The 24,862-nt window shown below is 45.8% G+C and overlaps 1 protein-coding gene across 1 annotated transcript in view; it reads left to right on the top strand.

The window, feature by feature from the left end:
* The window catches only part of Vwa3b (von Willebrand factor A domain containing 3B), a 178,888-nt gene that overhangs the window by 146,782 nt on the left and 7,244 nt on the right, over positions 1–24,862 (top strand). Inside the window, 4 exon segments of the mRNA XM_051152785.1 lie at positions 13,748–13,859; positions 19,164–19,288; positions 20,510–20,647; positions 22,238–22,318. Coding sequence (XP_051008742.1) covers positions 13,748–13,859; positions 19,164–19,288; positions 20,510–20,647; positions 22,238–22,318 — 456 coding nt within the window.

Below are 24,862 nucleotides of genomic sequence, written 5' to 3'. Positions count from 1 at the left end.
CGAAGCATCAGATAGCTTTTAATGTTGTTCAAAAAGACTTCCTGAGAATTATCTACCATTTCCTTTAAGGATTCCTCTGGGTGCCGACATTTCTCTGTTGACTGGCAAGTGCCAAAGGGAAGCTAAGAATCCAGAGGACAAAACGTGAACCACCCACCTTTCCCTGAAAATATGTTCTTCTCCTGCCTCCTCCTGCCTTCTCATCCTTGCACTTACTAGTGCAAATATTTGCGAGTGCCCCTAAGGTTCCACATGGATGGTATGTACCCGCAGTACCTGGACCGCAGACTAAGCCCTGTCCTTGTTTGGATGGAGAGAGAATTATTGGGCCCTGATGGATTTTCTCATTCTGACTGAGGTGCACCACTTAGGGTGTACCACTGCCTAACAGGGAAATTTGATAGCATTTTATTTATGCTTTATATCAAGTTTTCAGTAGGAAATGTTATGAATAGAGTACAAAAAAACCTCTTATGAGTTGAAGGCAAAGATAGTGTATGCTAATGAGCTTGTTTGGAATGACAGCCAGAGGCTCACTGTTTATAGGCCATGAATTAATTGGACTAATTATTCTACTTCTTCATTCCCTTTCCATAAAGTGAAAACAAAAGGAATTTCAATAATTTCTTAGTGCGGAGCTGCTTGTCCCTCGCTGTGGGGGGGAGTGTGCTCGGCACAGGTGGTCGCAGGTCTGCTTCATCCTCAGCCTTCTTGGGGGTCTCCTAAAGTGATACTATGTAATAGCAAAAATGAGGTTTTAGGAAAAGATAATTCTCTCCCAGTTTGCTTAACTCTTAAGTGTCCCCCGGACATCCAGCAGAGGCAAGACAGTAACACAATGTGTTGGAGGCTCAGGAGAAAGACTGGGTTGCAGACAAGTGTGGAAACATTTGTGGCACCAGGATGCGGGCAGGGGAGACAATGAAAGAGACCAAGACAGAAAATGTAGAGAAACAGGAGGCTCAAACAAAGAACCACAGTGTGAGAGCACATGGAAAGTGGCTCAGAGGCCTGGCTGTCAGACAGACTCGGCTAAGATGTTGCTGTTGCCAAGCCTCTCTAAGCTTTAGAGTTTCCTTGAATTCAAAACTGAAAGATCAAAGTACCAACCTACAAAGCAACATCTAGTCCTCCAGACAGTAGGTGGCACTGTAAATATATCCAGCATGCATTAACCTTTATGCTCCTTCCATTACTAGAATTATTACCAATAGCCAGGCATGGTGGTTCATGCCATTAATCCCAGTACCAGGAGGCAGAGGCAGGCAGATCACTGTGAGTTCAAAGCAGCCTGGTCTACTTCATGTGTCCTAGGCAAGCTTCGGCTTGCATAGTCACACTATGATAGTTTAAATAAGAATGCCCCCCCTCCCCAGTCTCATACATCTGAATGCTTAGTCACCAGGTCACTGTTTGAAAAGATTAGAAGGATGAGTTGCTGTGGCCTTGTCTGTATAGGTGTAGCCTTGTTGGAAGGAGTGTGTCACCAGGCCCAGTGTTTCTCTCTCTACCTTTCGCCCTGCAGATAAGAATGAAGCCCTCAGCCATGCCCCCTGCCCCATGATGATATTTGACTAAGCCTCTAATCAAAAGCCCCCAATTGAACACTTTCTTTCATAATGGTTGCATTGGTCATGGTGTCTCTTTACAGCAGTAGAACCAATAACAAAAGCCTTGTCTAAAACATGTGTTTATGTGTCTGCATGTATATATTTATGTCTTTCCATTTAGTGAGTTTTAAAACATTGTACAGGATGGTATTTGAAGGCTGTTCAAGTTAGCAGGAAGCAGCTCATTAGTGACATCATCTAGGACAGCCATGGCAAAGCAGGAGCAAAAGTCCGGCGAAGAGATGTCAAGGAAGCCAGTACAGGACATAGGGAGAGGCGTTAGTTCCCCAGTTTTTGTCAGGAGGGCAAGGAGAAATGATAGCCAGAGCTTGAGGCGTAGGCAAGTGTAGGGGAAGTTGTTTAGTCTGCATAACATGCCATGGATTTGTGGATTCCCTGCTACTCTCTCGCAGCATTTGTAACTAAGCCTTCCCTGTCATTGATTTGTCCCCACACAGGGTTACAAGGCCCATCCTCCCTGATGGAGGCAGCCCTACATGCCCAGCACAGAACTGAATACAGGGGAGCATTTGACATCTTCTCTCTACCTTTTTTTTTTTTCCTCATTTTTTAGCATCACCTTCTGCAATGGAAAATTCTGTACATTGCTTCCTTTTTTAAAAAAAGATTTCTTATTTATTATATATGTATACAGTGTTCTGACTGTATGTGTGTCTGCTCACCAGAAGAGGGCACCAGATCTCATTATAGATGGCTGTGAGTCACCATGTGGTTGCTGGGAAGTGGAAGTGCAGCCAGTGCTCTTAACTGCTGAACCATCTCTCCAGCCCCATTAAAACAATACTTATTACTACATATAATATTTATGAGGTGATTTTAATCCTATATTTTCATGTCAAATAATTTTATTTAATAGCCCACTAGTAGGCCACAAGGTCCAGAGTGAAAAACTTTGGTGGGAGCAAAGCTAAAGACAGCAAAGGCCAGGTTACAGGCCCATTTAAGATCCTGCAGTGAAAAAAAAAATCCACCACTCACACAAATCACTTTGACCTCTTCATACATATGCATAGTCTCATTTTAAATCCTTTCAGCAAAGGGAAAATGACTGGGAACAATGACTATAAGTTAGAGAAGAAGAAACCTTCAGCTCCTAAGATTCCCCAGAGTTTACTGATAATGTGTAGCCATAACAATCAAAGTTCCTTCCAATGGGATCTATGAGAAATGCGCACGTGTGTTATGAAGGCTGTAGCCACTCTACTCAGTCCAGTCTGGTGTTCGTGATCACACTTGGACGCCTAAGGCTTTCCCACACCCTCTGCTGCAGCAGATTGCCGCTCACCATAGCTATCCCTTTGGCTTTTGTGCTTGGGATAGCAGCTTGGCTTTTCTGATGACGAGGTAAGATGCTGTAAACACCGTGTACAGGGATCCTTGGCTTGTCTTTCACCCTTGGGCTTCCACTGATGGTGCCTGGCCGGCTGCGGAAGAGAAGCAAGCTGAGAAGCATCGTTCTTAGTGCTCTGTCAGACTTCCTGCACACTATGTGCTTGAGTGCCTGAGGGGTTCCCCTGAGGCCCAGGACCCACCAGTTTTATGCCGTCTCCAGGGGTAGATGCTTGGCTCGCTGACCTTGTAAAGAAACCTCGAGTCTGAAGTTCTTGAAAACTCCCCTCATCAACACCACCTTGTTGCCATGGCCACAGGGTTTACCCTCCCTTGCTAAGCCTGCACCCCCACCCCCAAAGCTAAGCTGTGAGGGGCATCAATAAATTAGATAGTTGGTGATAATTTCTGTAGGCTCCGTGGGAGCCCGGTCTGTGGGGCTCAGGTGTGCGCAGTTCTGAGCGTTTTTCTAAGAAGTGCAGACTGTTCCCATAGCAGAGTCTCCAGAATCCACAACTAGAGAGATCCAAAGCCCTCTTTATCCCCACAGCCTTGACCACCTTGGGTGATTTAGAGGCATGAAATCTTTTTAAAGCTGTGACAGTCTGTCATCAACAGCCCTGACAGAGCCTTGGGGATCTACCCACACAGCTGGTCACATGTGTTTGCTTCTCAAAGGCATGACAAATGAGGCATCTGGAGTCCATGGATTTTATGAATGATGAATTTGGTATGCTACTTTATGAAAAACTTTCCAGGGTAAAGCGTTAGGAAAATTTACATGGTCGGTGTGTGTGTGTGGCATGAGTGAGGTTGGGTGCAACTGCAAGAGACCATTTGAATATGAGGACCTTACACTAGGCTGTGATTGGACACTGTCTATGAGAGGAATGCTGGCTAGGGAGACCTAGAAGTTAATTGGTGTGTGTGTGTGTGTGTGTGTGTGTGTGTGTGTGTGTGTGTGTGTAATATATACAGATCCAGATGTCACCAGAGCAGACTGATGTTTTCATTGTGGAGTGAGAATTGTGTCTTTGTTCCTTCACTCGCAGATAGTAATGGGATCAGTTGTTATTCATGCATTAGAGTCCATTTTGTCTACAATTTTCAGATTCCCTTTTTGAGGATAAGAGACAGCACCCTTAGCCCAGTTAGTGAGCATTTCTCATGCCACCATGAAAACATCAGTCTGCTCTGACGACATCAGGATCTGCTAGGAAGCTAGTTCCCTAGCACTGTGTACATGCTCTGGTGGGGTAAGACCTCCTCGTATGAAGCTCGGAAGGTCACATGTCTGAGCTATGCAGTGATGGCATTGTCATCTGAGAAAGAATGACATGTGAAAACCAGCCACATTGTCCCCAGAGAGCACTGCAATGTGAGCTGCGTCCTGGACCATGTGTAACACACACACACACACACACACGCACACACACACGCGCACACACACACACACACACACACACACACGCACACACACCCCAAATACCACTGGCCAAAAGAAATACTCTGGCTGGTATCTTGTTCTGATGATCCCTAAGTGGCAAAAGCCACAGCCACATTGTCACTTTATACTGCAGCTAAAGGCTTCCTGCTTGCTGGAGAGTCTCGCTGGATTCGAGCCCTCTTCCACCTCTAAGGTGCTCTTTGTGCCTAGGCATAGATGCTGCCCAAGCACTGTAAGCAGGCTTGGGGATGGCTGTTACCCACTTGTCTGGAGGGAAAGAACTAAGTATGGAAAACACATTAGCAGAGCCTGGGCAGGAAGCAATCCGACTCAGCTGGTCCAAGCAGAGGATCATCAATGAAGGAGCTATATCTGAATGAGGGTATCCAAGTTGGTCAACAGGAAACACTGGAGCACCAGAGAGCAACAACAGCAAGGATGGTGGAGGCTATAGAAACCAAGGGGAGGGAAAGGGCTTAGAACCAATGCTTGCTGTTTCAGAATTAGTGAGGGAAACAGGCCTAGTCACTGGTGGGGAGATGTGTCTGACTACACAGAGCAGAGCCCTCAGAGGAGAGAGCAGAGAATATATTTAGGGGATGAGTGGGTAGAGACAGTGCCCTTGAGAACTTTGCCTAAAGACCCAGAGTTTATTTCTGCATAATAATGCTATGTGAGAAACATATAAAACAGGACACTGGTGTTGGGACACGTGCCCGGCAGTGACACAAAAGAGACACCAGTAACACCCACGTGGCAGGTCTCTGAGCTTCAGTAACTTTCAGCATTGAGTATTTAAGATATTTTGGGGTTTTTTTTTTTTCTTTCTTTGATTTTTTCCCTTTAAGAAGCAAACAGGAACAGTCCTCTTTTCATGACAGCCTTTGAAGTTGCTAAAAGCGCTGGGCTGGAGGTCTTGCCTTCAGCGGTTGTATCCTCCAGAGCCCAGGGCTGCCCTGGTGTCAGGGAGGGGACAAAGGGCCGTCTTGTGCTTTAGGGTTTCATCCCAGTAACATTTCCCTGAGTGTCATAATAGCAAAGTCACTCATCAGGGTGCACAGGAGACTCACCTTGGTCGGGAAGGCAGTGAACCTACAGAGAGGCTTGGAGGACCGTCATTTCTCACAGTTTCCTAAAGGTACCCCATTCCCTGAGGAGGGGCAGAAACTTCTATATCCGGGAAGACCCCCACCTCCCTCTGGTTTTCAAAGCCAGGCTAAGCACCCACAACAACTGAAAGGCAGGGGACAAAAATCCCTCCTAAGCACAAGGGCAAACTTGCTATTTGAAGGAAACTTTTGTGAGAAGACTTGGTTTTCTCTACAAGACTAAGAAAATTCTGCTCAGAGCTTTTTTTTTTTTTAAAACAATATTTACCTTCTGCTAAAACTGCAAATGCCCTGAAAGAGAATCCACACTGAGACTATCTAACACCCCCACGGACAGTCGGTGTACTCCCAGGGCCTGCCGGGAGTTCACTCCTCCTCACATTTTCCTCTACATTTTTTAAATTCTCCAGAGCACATTAAAAGAGTGAAGACCTTGGATGTCTTTAGGGTTGAAGGAAGACCCTGGAAATCTGATGAGGGGAGCAGTGGGGAGGCACCACACTGGCTCTGTCTTAGTCACCAAGTTGAATTATTCACAAAGACAGTTTGCAAATTTTCAGTTCTCATAATTGGGAACCCTAGAGAGAAGGGTCAAAGTGCACTGGCGATCGATGCATTACCTTAATTACAGCAGTCACAGACTTCCTTGACTGAAGGGCAAAGCAGGGGCTGCTAAGCAAATGGGACTGCTGCTGGGGCAGCAGTGTGGTAGAAATCAGTGATTCCAAAGAGCAAAAACTGATAGTGATCATTCGGTTTTTTTGTTTTTTTTTTTAAGATTTTATTTTATTATTATGTATAGTGTTCTGCCTGCATGTACACCTGCAGGCCAGAAGAGGACATCAGATCACATTATAGGTGGTTGTGAGCCACCATGTGGTTGCTGGGAATTGAACGCAGGACCTCTGGAAGAGCAGCCAGTGCTCTTAACCTCTGAGCCATCTCTCCAGAATTCTTAGTCTAAATTCTGAAATGGAGACTAGAGGTGGTTAAATTGTAGCTGTGTGTCTACAGGAGGTGTGGGAAAGTTAGAGCAACGAGGGTTCAGTAGCTTCACTGTTTCTAATCTAATCCCCAGAGCATAACCTGGAAAGAAACAATGACATGATAGGAGCAGCGGGGGGGGGGGGGGGGGGGGGGTGGGGGGATGGGGGGCATCTTTTAATAGTTTGACATTCAGCACCTGGTGATTGGATCTGGGGGGGGGAAATCAATGTATTCTCTGGATTTTATAATCAAGGTTGTAAATTTTGCCACTCTTGTTGGGGGCCTACCGTATTTTTCAGACCATAACATGCACTCCACCCCAAAAGTGTGGGGGGGGTTAGGGTGCGCCTTATGGTCCAATTGCTGTTTTTACTGTTTCTCTTGTTTTACTGGTCTAAAAACTGGGTGCATCTTATGGTCAGGTGCGTCTTATAGTCCGAAAAATATGGTATATTTAGAGAAGTGTCGGCCAGTGTTTCCTGGTCTCTCTGTTTCTCGATGCTTTCATCCTGTGGATTTCTTTGTAAAAATCAGGGTTTGGTTTGTGTTCTGCCCACACGCCTGGCTGAGGTAAGGCAAGAGTGAGATGGGCTGGGGGTTCTTTGGCCTGGACCACACAGCATCTCTAAAGGCAGTGGGCAAGGGTCACAGCTGAAGGAACAGCTTGTCCAGGAGCCCTGAGGTCTGCGCTTCCATCCCTGGAGGCTCAAGCTCTGCTGTGCGGCACAAACCATCGGTGGCACAAGCCCTTACCACGCACTTCGCCACGGCTACTCAGTCATGCTGAGGTGGGACGGTACTGCCAAGGAAGTCCTGCGAGTGCCCTTCCCACAGAGTCACGTGCTGTCGGGTACACTAGAGGAGCTCCTGCCAGTGGGGAGAGCAGCGGTTGGAAACCTAAGCAGGAAGTGGGAGTTGCTGGTATTCTAGTGCTGGTCAGGTCCCAGAATGGTTAGAAGCGAGTGATACGTTTAGCCATTAGAAAGGCCAGCTTGGCGTTTACAATGGAAGCCAGCAGCCTTTCTACCATTGCCTGCCCATTGTTGCCACCCATGTGGGGGAAGGAGTGAAGAGTCAAAGGCCGGTGTACAATAGATGAGCTGGCAAGTGAGGAACTACAGTGGAAAAACAGAGAAAAGACCCTGGCATTTTTAGGCAAACCGATTTCAGAAATGTGTACCTCAAACCCATCCCCCAAACATAAGAACAACAAAAACCCTTCATTCATCTCCTTCTGGATAAAAACACTTGGGATTCAAAGGTAGAAGGAGCCGACTTAAGTGGATGATGTGATAATCTTACTGTAAATCTGAAGAAGGGCCTCAGACATGGGTTCCCATGAGCCACTTGGCACACTGATGAAGGCAGGAGAGAAAATGCCTTCTTAGAATTGCTATGCACATGTGGTCTTTGCTTGCTTTCTTTTTCTTTTTCTTTTTTTCTTTGAGACACGGTTTCTCTGTGTAGCCTTGGCTGTCCTGGACTCACTTTGTAGACCAGGCTGGCCTCGAACTCACAGAGATCCACCTGCCCCTGCCTCCTGAGTCCTGGGATTACAGGTATGCACCACTGCACCTGGCTTTGTGTGATCCTTGGAATAGCAGATTGCTGTCTGTCTGGAGACAGGCACACTCCCTGGAAGCTAGCTGGCCTTCAATGTGGACATGAATGTCAGGAAGCACAGAGGTTGTAAACCTTACATCAAGGCAGGGTTTTCAAGACACCTTTTACTTAACTTGGTGTGCTCTAGTCTCTCAGGGACTAGAATATTCTATGAAGACACTTAGCGTGACTTCTGCCTACAGGATGCTTTTGGTGAGAAATCTGTGGAACCCGTGTCCTCAGCTCTGGTACTGGAGATATGAGTAACACATACACCCCGGCACACAGGAGGCTTAACTGTCGCGTGGTGTGCAGAAGCACAGCTTTCCAGACTGAAGCATGAAGCTAAAGGGTGGCAGGGAGGTCAAGAGATGTTCCCATTCACGTGGCTGGGTTGGCAGCACTTGGGGACCTCTTGCCTTTGTCCTGGTGCAGACTCATCCTCCCGAGGCTGTTTTCAGGCTGCAGAAGGTCGTTCTGAATTCCCTATAAGGGCATAATTTGTTTACCCATGTGTAAGGAAGTAGTATCCAGTTGATGCTACCAAGGCATCCAGTGATGCTGGGCGATTCTCCTTGATAAACTGATCGGGCCAGTGAACGTACAGCTTCCAAAGAAGGCATAGAGATGGGACATGAAAATCTGACTAGATGGGACTAGATGGGAATATCATAACAAATGAGAGGTGCTCATTGTACATTTCAGACCATGTCTTTGAAGACTAAAGGAAACACAAAAGCTGAGGAACAGATTATATCCTGCAAGCCCCTGAAGAGACGTTAACCCTTACGTCACTGGTTGCCCACTTCTGAAGATCCATCTCAATTTTTTTTCTCACTGAAGAAGTAAACTGCATGTGTTCTCCTTTTAATGAACCCCCAAAGCATCAGCAAACAGATCACAGTGACAGATGACTATCGAAGACCCACTCACATCACATCGGTCACTGCGGAGATCAGCCCACTTAACAAGCAAAACTCAAACGTACTGAATGCGAGTCAGGACCCAGGAGCTGCCTGAAGCTATCTATATGCTTATGGTCAACTCCATCATAATTTACAGATCTCCCAAAGTGAGAGCTGCAGATGGACTTATAAAGAATCGTGATGTGCACTTTATTTACAAAAAAAAAAAAAATTATAGCGCAGGAAATTCATGGCTATAGTTTTATGGCTCTTACACTGCAAAACTAAACAGAACAAAAACCCAGCAGCTTCAAAACGCCAATGAATACCACTTCCAATTGGTAGCCTATGTCATGAAGAAGGGAGTAGTTGAAGGTCCATGAAGAGGAGAACCTGAAAACTTATTTTGATGGGCACTCTAATAATTACTAAGTTAATGACAAAGAGAACGTAAAGAATGTCCTAGGACAGAAGGGCCCCAACTTCTGCGGCACAGACATTTGGAGGTGGGAAAGGTAGGTTCAGGGCCGAGGGTGTGGCTCGTAATAGACCCAGAAACGTCTGTGCACATTCACTCCCTCAGCCCTCTATATGCAAAACAATGTGATGGAGTTATATAGGCCCAACCAGAAACAAACGGCCGCCTATTTTTACCCCCCATCTCCCACCCCCAAACAAGCAGATTTGTGAAAGTATAATTCACATGTCATAAAATTTCACCTATTTCATATCAGTGGTTCTCAGTAAAACTGACACAGTAGTTTTTCTAGCTTCATTTCCCTTGCTGCGATAAAAAAAATACCCCAACAAAAAGCAATTTTGGGTAGAAATGCTTTATTTCAGTTCACAGTTCCAGCTTACAGTCCACCATTGCAGGAAAATCACAGTGGCAGGAACCCAAAAACAACTAGACTCACGTCACAGCCACAGTCAGGAGCAGAGAGAGAAATTCATGCGTGCTCAGTTGCTCACTTACCTGTTGCTCAGCTCCATTCTCCCAGTTTTACGCCGGTTAGAATCCAATGCCTAGGGAGTGGTGCTGCCCACAGTGGGTTTTCCAAAATCAATGAACTCGATCAGGCATGACAACCCTCCCCTCCTCATACGTACCCACAAGCCAACTCAATGTACAGGGCCCCTCACTGAGACTCTCTCCCCAGGTTTCAGGTTGCGCCACGTCAACTCAGCCAACCATTACAGTTGCCAGCCATCATCGTGAAATCTGCTCACATCTCCAGACCACTAATCAACTTCCATGTCTGTAAACTTGCTTTTGTGGTGTAGTTCATGTGTAAGTGGCTGTGTAAAATGTTACTGTATACAACGTTATGTTTACCCCCTTCCTAGTTAATGGACATTTGCGTATCCTTTATCCTCATGAATAATGACCTTATAAATTCTCGCTTGTACGTCTTCACATGGTTATAAGATTCCTTTTATCTTAGTGAAACATGGCTATTTATCTGTCATATAGTAAGTTTATTTTTTAAGAAAATATCAAATTATTTCCCCCAAATCAAAAATTAATTGGCCACAATTATTAACTTACTAATAAACTTTTAGTAGTGTCCCATTGATCCAAATGACTCTCATTTTTAATGCCACACTTTCTTCATTGCTGTAGATAATAGTAGGTTTTGAAATAAAAAAAGAGGAAAACATTCAAATTATTCTTTTTCAAAACTGGTTTAGTGAGCTATCTCAGTGGTTAAGAGCATGTATTACTCTTGAAAAGGTCTGAATTTAATTTCTAGCACCCACACCAGGTGGCTCACAACTGCCTGTAACTTCAGCTCCAGGGAATTTGGCACCCCCTTTTGGCCACTCTGGGTACCTACACCCACATGCATATATACTCTTACACACACAGAGTCATAACTAGATGGAAAAGCTTCTTTTGATGTTTGTAAGATAATGTCACTAGCATCTTCATGTAGTAGACACAGTCAAGACAGTTACTCCAACTTTAACTCACGTGACGTTTGGAAGTAAGAAAATTATCTTTTCCTGTGTTCTTTTGGAAACTTCCCGAATGTGACTTCTTCCCAGTAAAGTTGTCACTGGTTGTTTTCTCTCTGACCTCTGTTGGTTTGTCTTCAAGTATACTGGTCTTTCCTCTACTAGGACAGTTTTGTTATTCAGTAGACATAATGTTTGTCTGCATATTCTACTTCTAAAATTTCCATATATAACCTGTACAATAACATTATATGTCCCTGTTTTTTAAAAACAAGTTCTTTGTTATTTAGAAGTGTCTACACTTGCCTCCTGAGCTTGGTTACATTGCTGATTCAAAGTCTGTCAATCACTGTAACACCTGGGTCATCTCAGTATTGAGACCTACTGGTGACCTTTTACCTAAAGAGTTGTTCATAGTTATCATTTACCCATGTTTCATTTTTATTGTATAATGGACATCTTAAATATTGCATTTCAACATTTTCGCTTTAAATTCTTTGTTGAAGACTGAACATTTTTGTTTTGCTTTTTTTTTTTTTTTTTTGGATTGTTTTGTTTTTCAAGACAGGGTTTCTCTATGTAGCCTTGATTGTCCTGGACTCACTTTGTAGACCATGCTGGCCTCGAATTCACGGCGATCCACCTGTCTCTGCCTCCCAAGTGCTGGGATTAAAGGCGTGCACCACACTCCCGGCTGGAGACTACACATTTTTAATAAAGCTTGCACGGTTTTACTTCTGTAGGCACCCCCTTTCCTCCTCTGCACTTTTAGCAGGGCAGTGGTCCTCATATTAGTTCAGTTTCAGAAGGCTGATGTTCCCTCCCAGCTGCCCTCACAGCACTTGAGGCTTAGACTGGTGGTCTGAGTCATGGGCAATGGTGGAAGTTTTAGTTTAACTCTCAGAGCATTTGCTGTGTTTTTCTTTTCTGCATGTGTATACTTCACTTCTCTGAAATTGACTCCTTAACATATAGTCTTGTCATATTGCTTCATTTGGCAGCAGCTGACATAGCTGAGAGACAATGCTGATGATAGTGGTCCCCCGCCTCTAAGCAGTACCCATGAAGGGTTGGATTTTAGTTCTTTAGCTCAAATCTGATTGTTCCCCTATGTCATGATTCTCCATATTTAAGCAATGCCTTTCCCTTCACTCTGTGGTAATGTTTCCTCTCATCAGTCCCTTCTCCTACTTGCATTTTGCCATGTTTTATTTACTGTATTCTGGATGCATCAGATTTTTCCTTTACTTCTGACTCCACATGGTGGTCACCTGACTCCACGTGGTGGTCACCTGACTTCATTTGGTGGTCACCTGACTCCACATGGTGGTCACCTGACTCCACATGGTGGTCACTGCTGTGCCAGAGCTTTATCTTTCACGTCCACCATCTTAAATCTGCCTTTTCTAAACCATGTTGGTGGGATGCACTTCCAAAGAGTCATTATAAATGTTTTTTTAATCCTCAATAGCATCTGCATTATTATAATTATATGTCCAACACCAAGATAAGCTATAGGTTAGGAGCATGTGGCTCCTTTGAAGGTCTTATAGTCAGACAATTAAAGATTGCCAAGAGTATCAAGAGAAAACGATTTCTTTAACCTTTGTCTCTTGCTATGTAAAATTCTACAATTTAGTCTGTATTTAAATTATTATTCTATATGCATTAAATTGTGTGTATGATTTTACATATATCTGTGTACATATATGTGTGTGTGTGTGTGTGTGTGTGTGTGTGTGTGTGTGTGTGTGCATATACGTGTGTATATTTAGGATTCCTATGTCCTTACCCTCCACTCCCAAAGACTTCCTACACAGCTGTGCCCTGGAGATCTCTCCTCCTGCTCCCTCAAAATCATCCCATCCCAGATGTCCTGCATTTCTCTTTCTTGCTTTGCTCCCTCATTTTGCTGGAAGACATTTCCCGGTAGCTTCCTATGACAGGATGAGTCGGAGGGACGCGTTTGTTCTTAGAAAGATGATTTTATGCTTAACCCGACCATTAATTTGATTAATAGTTTGCTGGGATTTAGAATCTTAGCTTGGAATTTTCTTCCAGAGCTTTGAAAATCCTGCCAATTGCTTTCTGGTAGGCTGATTCCCAGCCAGGGGGAGTGAGGGGTGAGGAATCCTGTCACTAGCCCGTGTGATCCTTTTCTGTGATGTGGAGGGTAGAGTTTCTAAGGGTTTATCTTTGTCATAGAGGCTGGGCCAGGCCACCATGTTCCTATGAACCCCTGTTTTCACATTAGCCTCAGAGATGCTCACTGTGGCTTGACTTCTCTGTTGAAGGTACAATTTCCTCTTGGTTCTAGGAAGGCAGCAGCTTGGTCCATGGTTCTGAAGTGATGTGCTGACTGTCTGTGAGGCCACCTAGAATCTTAGCAATTCTAGTTATACATATAATTTATTAAAAAGCTTCCCTTTTCTTCAATTAATTATCCAATTTTTCTTTCACTCTAACCCAAATATGTGTGTATACATACACACACACACACACACACACACACACACACACACACACACATATATATATATATATATATATATATATATATATATATATATATATGTAGCGAGAGAGAGAGCTCGAGAGAGAGAGAGCTCAAGTTAGCCTAATGAAAAGCATGATCTTTAATTAACACAGGACAGAGGTGCCCCAAGCACGCTGTGGCACACATGCGATGAGCAGAGGTGATTACAAGTCTCCCTCTGTTAGGATTTTACCCTTTGTATTACCCTTTGCTCATCACTTCTTACCGCTGGTCTTTTTCAGCAACAGAAATTACAAGCATATCCAACAAAGCAAATGAAATCAAGAAAAATAGATTACCTGAAGGGCCAGAAGGTCATTGCCAGATGTGAGGAGAACGGCTTCTATTTCCCAGGTACAACCATCAGACTCATTTGCTAAACGGCCTGACCCCGAGGAGCGAGGGCTCAGCCCTGAGCTTTCCGCAGAACACTGACGTTTCAAGGGCCACACTAAGCTACCCTGCTTCTCCAAGGGACACATTTCAGGAAAAGCAGACAGACTAGCACAGTTGACTTGAAAGGTGTACCCAAGGCATCTTGGGAGATGTGGTTCCTGAAGGGACCAGCCAGGTGAATTCAAAATGGAGGTTCGAAAGGGGCTTTGTGAGCAGTGAAAACAATACCTGGTGAGGGCTTGAGGTGAGAAACAACACTGTCTCAAGATGGAAAAGCAACTCTGACTGGGACCTGGAACACAAAAGAACACGGAGAAACAATAAAGCTGTCTTACTCAGGGTCACTATTGCTGTGATGAAACATCATGACCAAAAGCAAGTTGGGGAGGAGAGGGTTTATACAGGTTACATTTCTACGTCAGTGTTCATCATTTTGGGAAGTCGGGACAGGAACTCACACAGGACAGGAACCTGGAGGCAGGAGCTGATGCAGAGGCCATAGAGGGGTGCTGCTTATTGGCTTGCTCCTCTTGGCTTGCTCAGCCTGTTTTCTTATGGAACTCAGAACCACCAGCCCAGAGGTGGCTCCACCCACAATGGGCTGGACCCTCCTACATTAATCACTATTTAAGGAAATGCCCACAAGCTTGCCTATAGCCTTATCTTTTTTTTTTTGAATTTTTAAAATTAATTTATTCATATTACATCTCAATGGTTATCCCATCCCTTGTATCCTCCCATTCCTCCTTCCCATTTTCCCCTTACTCCTCTCCCCTATGACCGTGACTGAGGGGGACCTCCTCCCCCTTTATATGCTCATAGGGTATCAAGTGTCTTCTTGGTAGCCTGCTATCCTTCCTCTGAGTGCCACCAGGCCTCCCCATCCAGAGTACGTGAGAAAGTCAGACCCCACTCTCCACTCAACTGTGAAGACAATTCAACAACAACAGAAATAACAAAAAGGCTATACATACTATAGCTTTATTTATGGAGGTATTTAACCAAGTGAGGTTCCCTCCTCTCAGATGACTCTAGCTGGCACAAAAGCTTTTTTTTTTTTTTTTTTTTTTTTTTAATTTATGTGCATTGGTGTGAGGGTGTCAGATCTTGGAGTTATAGACAGTTGTGAGCTGCCATGTGGGTGCTGGGAAATGAACCCGGATCCTTTGGAAGAGCAGGCAGTGCTCTTAACCACTGAGCCATCTCTCCAGCCCCACAAAAGCTTTTCACAGAGGTAAGTATGGGGTCACTCGCAATAGTACTTTTAAGGAGTCTGAACTTTGCTCTCCGGGCATCGGAATGCTACATTTAAAGCTGAGAGAGGGGCTGGAGAAATGCTGCTGTGGCATGAATGGAAAGACATGAATATGTGTTCAGGATATGAACTGTCAGTGCCTGTGAGGTGCCCAGCGGAAAATGTTAGAGAAAACACTGGAATCTGGAAAGTGACTCTGTGTGGAGACAGAGATTCTGGAAACACCAACACAAGGCTCGTCATCGGAACATGGGGCCATCAGGCAAAAGATAATCCTGGGGGAAAACCTAGAGAGGCCTATAAGGGAGGAAAAATTAAAGTGCAGAAGCCTTGCCATTTATCAAATTGAATTAGATTATCTCTCTAGACAGTGAGAAATAACATCAGCTAAATATTTGGCTTCTAGCCAGCGTGCATCTAGAACTAGTGACTAAGATGTCTTCTTTGAAATTTGGAAAACAAACTTGGAGTTACTTGGATGTGAGGAAACAGGGGGCCAGGCACTTAAAATAGGTGAAACAGGAAAGTGCTGTGCTGGGGTGGTGGGCAGATAGACATGCGGACTTTCCCTTCTTGGAGCTGAGATGGGATCATGAGAGGCCACTTCTGGCAAGACATCTTGATTTTCTGATTTTAAGCCATGGAGAGGATCCTATGTGAATCTGCTTTTAAGTGGAATGCACAGAGGACTGCACTGAAGATGGATGGCTTGTGGGCTGGGGTCTGTTGCTGGCCAGATCTCCAGGGGAAAGATGAATGGCTCAGCCTTTCCCCGCATCACTGCTGTGTGTGCCCCTGCTGGGGAACAGAGAGACAGGGCTAACGCCACGGGCCACCTAAAGCACCCAAGACCACGTGGCGAATTGTTCTTAAATGTGTATTCGGAGCCACTGAGTATGTTATTCCCAATAACTGCATGGGACCTGCCTAACCGAAACATTTAAATTTGCAACTGTGATTGACTTGACTTCAAATAAGTCTAGGAGAAGGAAGTAAACGTTTGAGTTTAGTTACAGAACCAGTAATTTTGACCAGCGTGTGGCATGGCCAGTTGGTAAACCCCTGCCATGCAAGCATGAGGACCTGAGTTAGGTCCCCAGAATTGGAATTAAGCCAGACACAGTGGAGCATGTGAGTGGTGCCAGTGCTCCTACAGGGAGAGAGACAGAGAGAGAAATCCAAGAACCACTTGCAGCAGCTAGCCTGGCACCCAAACAAGCGAGACGAGACGGTAAAGACCAACACCTGAGGTTGTCCTCTGACCGCCACATGTGCACCAAGACATGCGCACTACACTCACACATACAGTCACAAAGGTAAAAATTAATAAACAAACATAGTGCACAGGAGGGCTGGATACACTTAGATTCTGTGCCTTTTCCCTCCCTTCAAAGTCAAGGAATCTTTTTTTAAGTTGGAGACTGCAGTTTCCCCTGCAGAGCCAGTTTTTCTTTCTTTCTTTTTTTTTTTTTTTTAAATCAAACTTTTAAAATAGTTAAAAGAAAAATAGAGAATTCTTAAAATTCCCTTTACCCAGATTTACTACTTTTCAACATTTTGTCACATTTTATTATCTGTGAGTCTTTTACTTTTTCACATTTTCACTTTCCCTCCCTACACACAGACACACACACAGAGACACAGAAATACACAGACACACATACAGACATACACACATAGACACACACAGACACACACACAGACACACACACAGACACACATACAGACACACACAGGCACACACACAGACACACACAGACATACACCCACAGTCACACACATACACACGCCATTTCTGAACTGTTAGAGGGGCTAGGTAGCACAACTGTATTTCTCAAAAGCCCAGGTGCTCTCCTAACACAGCATAATAAAGACAGCCTTCAGGGAGTCTGACGTCACCGCAGCAGGTTTCTGGGCATCTGCTTTTGTTGCTTGCCTGGCAATGGTGGTGCGCTTTTCTTTAGTACAGATTCTAATCCAGAGTCACGCGTCACATTTGGTTAACACATGCCTGTAGTGCTTTTGCTGTTTTGCTTTGTTTTTTATTTAAGCTAGTGTCTCACTATGTAGCTCTGGCTGGCCTAGAACTTGATATGTGGACCAGGCTGGCCTCAAACTCACAGAGACCCACCAGCCTCTGCCTCCCGAGTGCCAGGATGTAAGGTGTGTGCCACTGCCCAAAGCTCCTCGTTATTTAATCTTTGCTGTACATGCTCATGGTGTTAGCATTAAAAACAACGGCAGTTGCTGGAATGGCCTTCCTCACTTTGGTTTAGCTTAGAGTGAGTCTGTATTACTGCCCAGAAGACAAACTGTGTGATGTCACTCGGGTGCCACCTGTCCAGAGACCATGGTGTCCATCTGTCCTCTGTAGGGATAGTAACTTGGGCCATGTGGCTGGTATGAGTTTGCAATATATCCTCTTTCTTAAAAGGTGTCAAACAGGTTTTAATAGACCATCTTACTGGTGGCTTTTTCTGGTAACTGCTGTTGAAAGCCTCCCAGTCCTTCCTCCTGAAGATGGCGGGTTTGAATACCATCCGCAGAAGGCAGCATCGCAGAATGAGACGGGTCTACACTGGCTGGCTGCTGCTGATACCCTGGGGTCACAGCAGGGACTCCCATGTAGCCAATCTATTCCAGGCATCCCTGTGGGTTGTCTAGGGAGGAAATGGCTACTTCCTGCAAGGTGGAAGTGGCTAGCTGATAGACTGCCTCCTCTGTCCAGATGCTGGCAGGCAAGGAGATCATTACTGTGGAAACTGGGCAGATCCATGACAAGAAGTATTTCGGACCACGAAATTCATGGTGGTTTCCTCCCTGCATCATAGGTATAAGTTACAGTGGGGAGAAAAAGCAGGGGCCTCGGGATGCTCCTTTAAACAGATTTCTGGCCACCTAACCCCAAGCTTTCCTTTATCCGAATTCCCTCTTTCCTGTATTAGCTGCTTGACCACAGCCACTCAGGATTTAAGATGACTAGACTGCTATGCCAGTGGCATTGGACCACACTCTATGCTTTGCTAACTACACGTGCTTACCTTAAATGTGCTAGTCTCTGTGTTCAGTCCTCAGCACAACAATATACATACATGAAAAATATTATAAAATTGGCCAGACATGGTGGCCTAGGCCTTTAATCCCAATGCTTAGGAGGCAGAGGCAGACAGATATTTAAGTTCGAGGCTAGCATGGTCTACATAAAGAGTTCTAAGCCAGCCAGAGCTACAAAATGAGACCCCCATTTCTAAATAAATAAAATTATAGAATTAAAAAAATATACATAATATTCTCTTTGAGTATAGATAAACGACAAACTATTTGTTGCTTTTCTTTTTTCGTTTTTTTGTTTGTTTGTTTGGTTGGTTGGTTCGTTTTTCGAGACAAGGTCTCTCTGTGTTAGCCTTGGCTGTCCTGGACTCACTTTGTAGACCAGGCTGGCCTCGAACTCACAGTGATCTGCCTGCCTCTGCCTCCTGAGTGCTGGGATTACAGGCGTGCGCCACCATGCCCGGCTCGTTTTTGTTTTTTCTTTCCTTTTTTAGAAAAGCCGTGGGTTATGTCCAGCCTGGTGACCTTTTCATTTATCTAATATAAAATGAAAAGCTGATTTAGGTGGGCATTTATATTTCCTCTTTGCTTACAGTATAATAATACCTCCACTCGGTCTCTACAGGACATAGAACTTAGAACTTGAACAAACAATAGATAAAGGTTTGGTTATGGACGGTGCCCAGTAGGAATGTGTCCCTGGGACAGTCGGCAGGACATGGAGATCACTGGGGCTGAATGAGCGAGTGTCTCTGCTCCTCTGAAACCAGAACATTCTGTCTCTCTATTTTGTGAACAGCCGCAGAAGGTGTCAAACTGTATCCGACTCCCCTTCCTCCTGCAGGGGTCAAAAGGGTGTGCTGACTTAAACAGGCGTGCGCTGTGGCTCGGCACAGAGCCCAGGGTAGAGCAAACCTGCCGCTGTCATCATGTTCTCTCCCTTCTGATTCCCTCAGGGGTTGTGAAGAAGTGTGTGAGTGCCACTCACGCACTGATAGACTTCAGGTACGGAGACACCAAGGTCGTGCCCATCTCCTTCGTCACACCTGTTGGGGGCGCCCTGCCCTGCCCACGACTTCAGGTACCTTCATGACAGTAGCAAAATTAAAATTATAGTTCTGAGGTAGCAAAGAAATAATTTTATGGTGGGGGTGGTCAGCACAATGTAAGGAACTGTATTAAAGGGTTGCGGCATTAGGAAAGTTGAGAACCACCGCTTTAGACTGTCCACGGGGTTTTGGATTACAAAGGATGGTAAAGGTGACCTATGTGGCCCTCTTGGACTCCTGTAGGGAGCCACTGTTCTGGCAGGAAGAGTCCCCATCACTTGGCAATTTCTCTGCTTGTGACTGATGTCCCCCTTACAAAGCTGGCCACTGCATATAGTGGCTCTTATAATAATCTCGTGACACCTGTCACAGGGCGTGGGGAGTTGTGTGACTCCCAATGCTCCTGAAGCTTCCACTGCAGGCGACGACTACAATTGCGTTGTGTTACCTCAGTGATAGAACCAGTGATGTGTGTGACCTTGTAGTCAGCCGCTGCCGGCCTGTGATGACGTAATGCGGTTAGCCCGAGTCTCGTTCCACAGACGAGACAGGCTTAAATGTTCTCATCTGATTACAAATGCATAAGCACCACACTGTGTCTGGTTCATCCACCTGCCACTGTCTTGACACCGAGCCGGGACGGCAAGGCACAGAAGGAAAGCTTTTCGAATCCTTGTGCTGCTGTTTCTGCATGGTGCAAGCCAGGGAGGCAGCCAAGGGGTCTGTTCCTACTTCCTGAGCCAGACCCACGGCACACCGTGCACTTTAACTGACAGGTACTCAGCAGCTTCTCTGTGCCCTTTTGCAAAAAGCATCTATACCCATGTGTGACCTTCACCATGGATACCTTGTCTGTACTTGGGGCTGACACTCACCAAGCTCACTCTTTTCCTTTGTCTGGGGGAGAGCCCTTCTAACACCAACAACATGGCCCCCATCTCTTTTATACCAAACATCCCAGACAGGCCAGTCTTTGTTTCTAGCCATCTCTGAGTTCCAGAACCCTTACCATCTTACTGACTGTCCCCAAACACTTGCCAGATATCAAATTCCTACCCAAATTGGGTTTTCCAAAGTGCTCATAAAGTTGCAGGTATGGCCCAATAAGCTCAGAGAACTCTGGAATCCTTATCTGATTTTTTTAAAAAGGCTCTATACGAATGGATCACCTGCCGCTCATCTGAGGTCATTTTGAAAGAAGCTTATGTTGAATTATGCACGAGCTCTGTAAACAGATGCGCTTTCTTCTTCAGGTTGGGGACTATGTGTTTGCCAAAATCATGACAAACAAAGGATTTGACTTCTATGTCCCTGCCATCGTCATAGCCCTTCCAAATCAGGGTGTGCCTTCAGAAAAGTTCTACACAGTTCTGAAGTGTAACAACCGCAAAGTAAGTGCCCATCCAGAAAATGGCTTGCCCACAAGGCAAAGACCCGAGGGAACACAGCTGTCTCCACACACACACCTGCCTCTCCTCACGCATCCCTTGTGGTTTGGACTCAGTTCATGCTGAGAGCGCTATGGTCTCCTCGCTTCTGTATGGGAGAGCCTCTTGGCTTTCCTTGTCAAAGTGCAGTTGACAGCTGGACAGACTCACTCTGGCCTCTCTCTCTCTCTCTCTCTCTCTCTCTCTCTGTGTGTGTGTGTGTGTGTCTGTATATGTGTGTGTGGTATGTGTGTCTGTATATGTGTGTGTGTCTGTATATGTGTGTGTGTCTGTATATGTGTGTGTATGTGTGTGGTGTGTGTCTGTATATGTGTGTGCGTGTGGCGTGTGTGTCTATATATGTGTGTGTGTGGTATGTGCATCTGTATATCTGTGTGTGGTGTATATGTCTGTATATGTATGTGTGTGGTGTATCTGTGTATGTGTGTGAGGTGTGTGTGTGTGTATGTGTGGTGTGTCTGTATATGTGTGTGTGTGGTATGTGCCTGTTTGTGTGTGTGTATGGTGTGTGTCTGTATGCATGTTCAGATGTGTGTAGAAGCCAGAGACTGCCATCGACATCCTCCATCATCCTCCAGAGAAGAATAAAGGGTCTCTTACTGAATCTGGAGCTCACTGGTTCAGCTAGTCTAGTTAGCCGGGGACCCTGGTACTAGGATCACAGATGGGCTGCCATTGCCTACGCAGCCTTTACATAGGTTCTAGGGATCCAAACTCCACTCGAGCTTGCACAACGCTCTCTTTATGCACTGAGTCGCCTCCCTGGCCTCCTCACCACTCTCTGTGTGTCTTCTTGTGCTCCTCTGCAAGCCCTACAGATACGGGCACCTCCTGGGTCCTTCTCAGCCCTGTCCTCCTCTGCTACCTCATGGTCTGTCTGTTGGATGACTATCTCCAGGGTGTGGTGCTGTTTGAGGACATCTACATGGGAGAAATCAAGCCAGGGATGGGTGAAATGATGTCCCAGGGCATGCCTCAGGGTCCAGGGAGAGATGGCCAGAGGTCCCTAAAGAAAGATCTCAGATTCCAGGGAGTGACTTTGTTGTTGAACTTGGGGCAAGAAGGCCCTGGGGGCCAGAATGCTACAGTCAGGGGAAAGGACATTGGAGAGTATGTTCATAAGGATTCTGGGAAATCTCACAAGGGAAAGCATGACTTTCAGCAACAGGGTCATGATTACAGCTGCCCAGGAAAGAGATGGGGCTGGCACAAAGATAGGAAGGGATGTGTGTGTGTGTGTGTTGTGTATAGGTGTATGCATGTATGTGTGTGTACATGTGCAAACTAACCTGGGTAGACTTGGCAACTGACCTTGAATTTAAAGGACTGATAAAGAGGAAGAAATGACTTTTATTCAGCAAAAATTATGTTGAACACTCTGAACTGAACCTGCTCCCTTACTGGCACCCTGAGTAGGGTAATTACTAGTAGCTATGATAACGGCTCGAGCTGGAACAAAATTGTTCACAAACTGGGATGGGGGGAGGGGCTTCTCGGGTTCCATGACATGACTTCTTTTTGGTGTGATTACAGGAATTTTGCCCTCGGAGCGCACTCATTAAGATCAGCCAGAACAAATACACTCTCTCTTGCTCTCAGATAAAGTCAGCCCCAGTGTGAGTACACCCACCTCCTACCCCCGGTGTGAGTACACCCACCTCCTACCCCCGGTGTGAGTACACCCACCTCCTACCCCCGGTGTGAGTACACCCACCTCCTACCCCCGGTGTGAGTACACCCACCTCCTACCCCCGGTGTGAGTACACCCACCTCCCACCTCTTCTACACCCTCTGGGTACCAGGGGGGAGGAGTAGAGGTGGAAGGCTGTTCTGTGATCATTATTGGTCAAGGTCCCGCCACTGAGCTGCTGTTGTCACTCCATCTGGTTCTAATCTCAGAGCCCACAGTATTTTCACTGGCCCTTTGTAAAAACACCCAATCCTGCCACAAAGAAGAGAAAATTGTTCCCTTTCTGTGTGTAAGAATTCAAGGCCTTCTAATGAAACCTCACTCAGGAACTGTCCCCTAACTGTGCCTTCCATACAGGGAGGTGGGAGTGATGTACTGAGGCGGCTTCACAGATGAGTGTGTTGTTGGGTGATTCAGGGTTCCCAGGGTCTACATTGGGATAAAGAAAATTCCACCTGAGGCAGTGGAGTCACAGAGAGATGTGCAGGGGGACTGGCCCAGTGTCAACAGGAAAGACTTAAGGCCTAAAGAGCAGACAAAAAAAAAAAAAAAAAAAAGCCCAAGGCCACGAGACCAGCAAAAACAAAGTTGAAGTCACAGAGCCATGACCTTGGATGGCAAGGCTCATAAAGGAGAGACAACTGTGAGGCTCGCACAAGGGTTGTGGTAAGGGGATTTGGGAAACATGTTCCGGTTTCTCAGAGCATGTGTGCTGTTTGGAGGAGTAGGCTCTTTTATTCTTGGGTAGCCTTTGACCTTTGTTCACCTTCAATACAAAAACAAAACACTCTGTATCCCCCAGTTTTGGGTATGTGAGACTGTTAACCTTTCTCTATGATGTAAAAAAAAAAAAAAAAAATTAGTGTCACTCCTTCTATTGAAAACCGATCTGCCCACCAGTTTTGAAGGTTCATTCCTGCATGTCCTGGGTCCTTACTCAGTGGGTGACCACTGCCTTCTACTGTCCTCTCTCCTTAGCTTTTCCCATGAGAAACCTTCACCTCAGGAGAAAAAACAAGTTTGCCCCTGAATTTATGCACAGAGTGTGCATGTATGTACCCATGCATATATCCCTGCCCCCTCGTGTGTGTGTGTGTGTGTGTGTGTGTGTGTGTGTGTGTGTGTGTTGCAATCTAGCTCACACGTCCCTTCTTGCCAGTCTCTTCTGTACAGTGGGATAACTTTGTCTCTGTTTAGTCCTCTCCCGGCCTTCCCTAAACCACGGCCAACAGTTTTCCCTGTACCTCTTAGCACAAAGGGGTTCTGCAGAGCACAACTGAGACCTCTTAGGCGTTGGGCTTGCACTTGGCTTGTGAACCTGCCCACTCAAGCCTGCCGTTGCTCTCCGGAGTTCCTCTCTGCCTGCTTTTACCCACGGCTTTGCATCCATGATGCTGCCTGCACCAAGGACCACCCCCAGTCCCATGCCTTTCTCCAGCCCAATCTGTGGCTCTGCATCAGAATTGCAACCCCTGAGCAGGGCCCTATGTGAGTCCTTCTGGAAGCTGCACGGGTGTATAATGGACAGCTGTGGTGGATAAGCACCATGGAAAGGACGCTTTGGAAACTGTCTATCAGATTCATGTTCTGCCCCACCTGGGGGCTATAGGGACTAAGATGGGCGTTCACAGCTATGCCTGGCCCAGTGTAGGTGTTCTGCACATGATGGCATCACTCAAAACTGCTCACTGGAGTGTGTGTGAGTGTGTGTGTGTGTGTGTGTGTGTGTGTGTGTGTGTGTGTGTGTGTGGTGTAGGTACCCGTGCATGTACATTTAGAGTCCACAGGAGGATGTTGAGTATCTATAACACTACATTATTTTTAAAGACAGAATCTCTCACTGGCTGACCAGTGAGCTCCCAGGATCCATCCCCCTGTCTCCACTCCACAACACTAGGGTTAGGGGCACATGCAGCTATGTCCAATGTGTATGTAGTTGCCAGGAGTTTGACCACAAGTCTTCTGTATTTGCAACAGGGCCACCTCCCCAGCCTCTTACCTGACTTTACAGGAGCTTCAATTCAATACAGACAGACAGAACTCAGTCCCTGCACCGGCTCCTGGTCTCAGCTCATCTTCCTACCCTCCAGTCATAGAATTGTCCAAGCAGAAATCTGTTAGTCAGTCACCACACCCCATCTGCCTCCGGGTTATTGTGATCCAAACTTGGAGATGTTTTTTCGGCTCTGTTGTAGCTCAGTGCTTTAGGTAGAAGCCTTGACTTGCTCCAGCCTAGGCCTGCCCCAAATGCAGGCATGTTCCCTTAGGGCTCAACTGACTAATCTTCTTTGAATTCAAATTGTCCTCGTACCATCTCCCTCACCTGAAAATTCTCAGGTCCCCACCCCATCTGTGTCCATCTTATCTCTCTTAGGAGTGTGGTGTAGCCTGTCTCTCTGGTCTCACTTGCTCCTAGTCACTTCAAGCTGACCCTCCAGGTCTGTGCTTTGCATAATCTATGTGCTACT

This window comes from Acomys russatus, chromosome 11 (assembly GCF_903995435.1).
Source record: "Acomys russatus chromosome 11, mAcoRus1.1, whole genome shotgun sequence".
Taxonomy (NCBI): Eukaryota; Metazoa; Chordata; class Mammalia; order Rodentia; family Muridae; genus Acomys; species Acomys russatus.
Note: the sequence above shows the minus strand (reverse complement) of the source record. Positions and strands in the feature narration are given on the sequence as shown.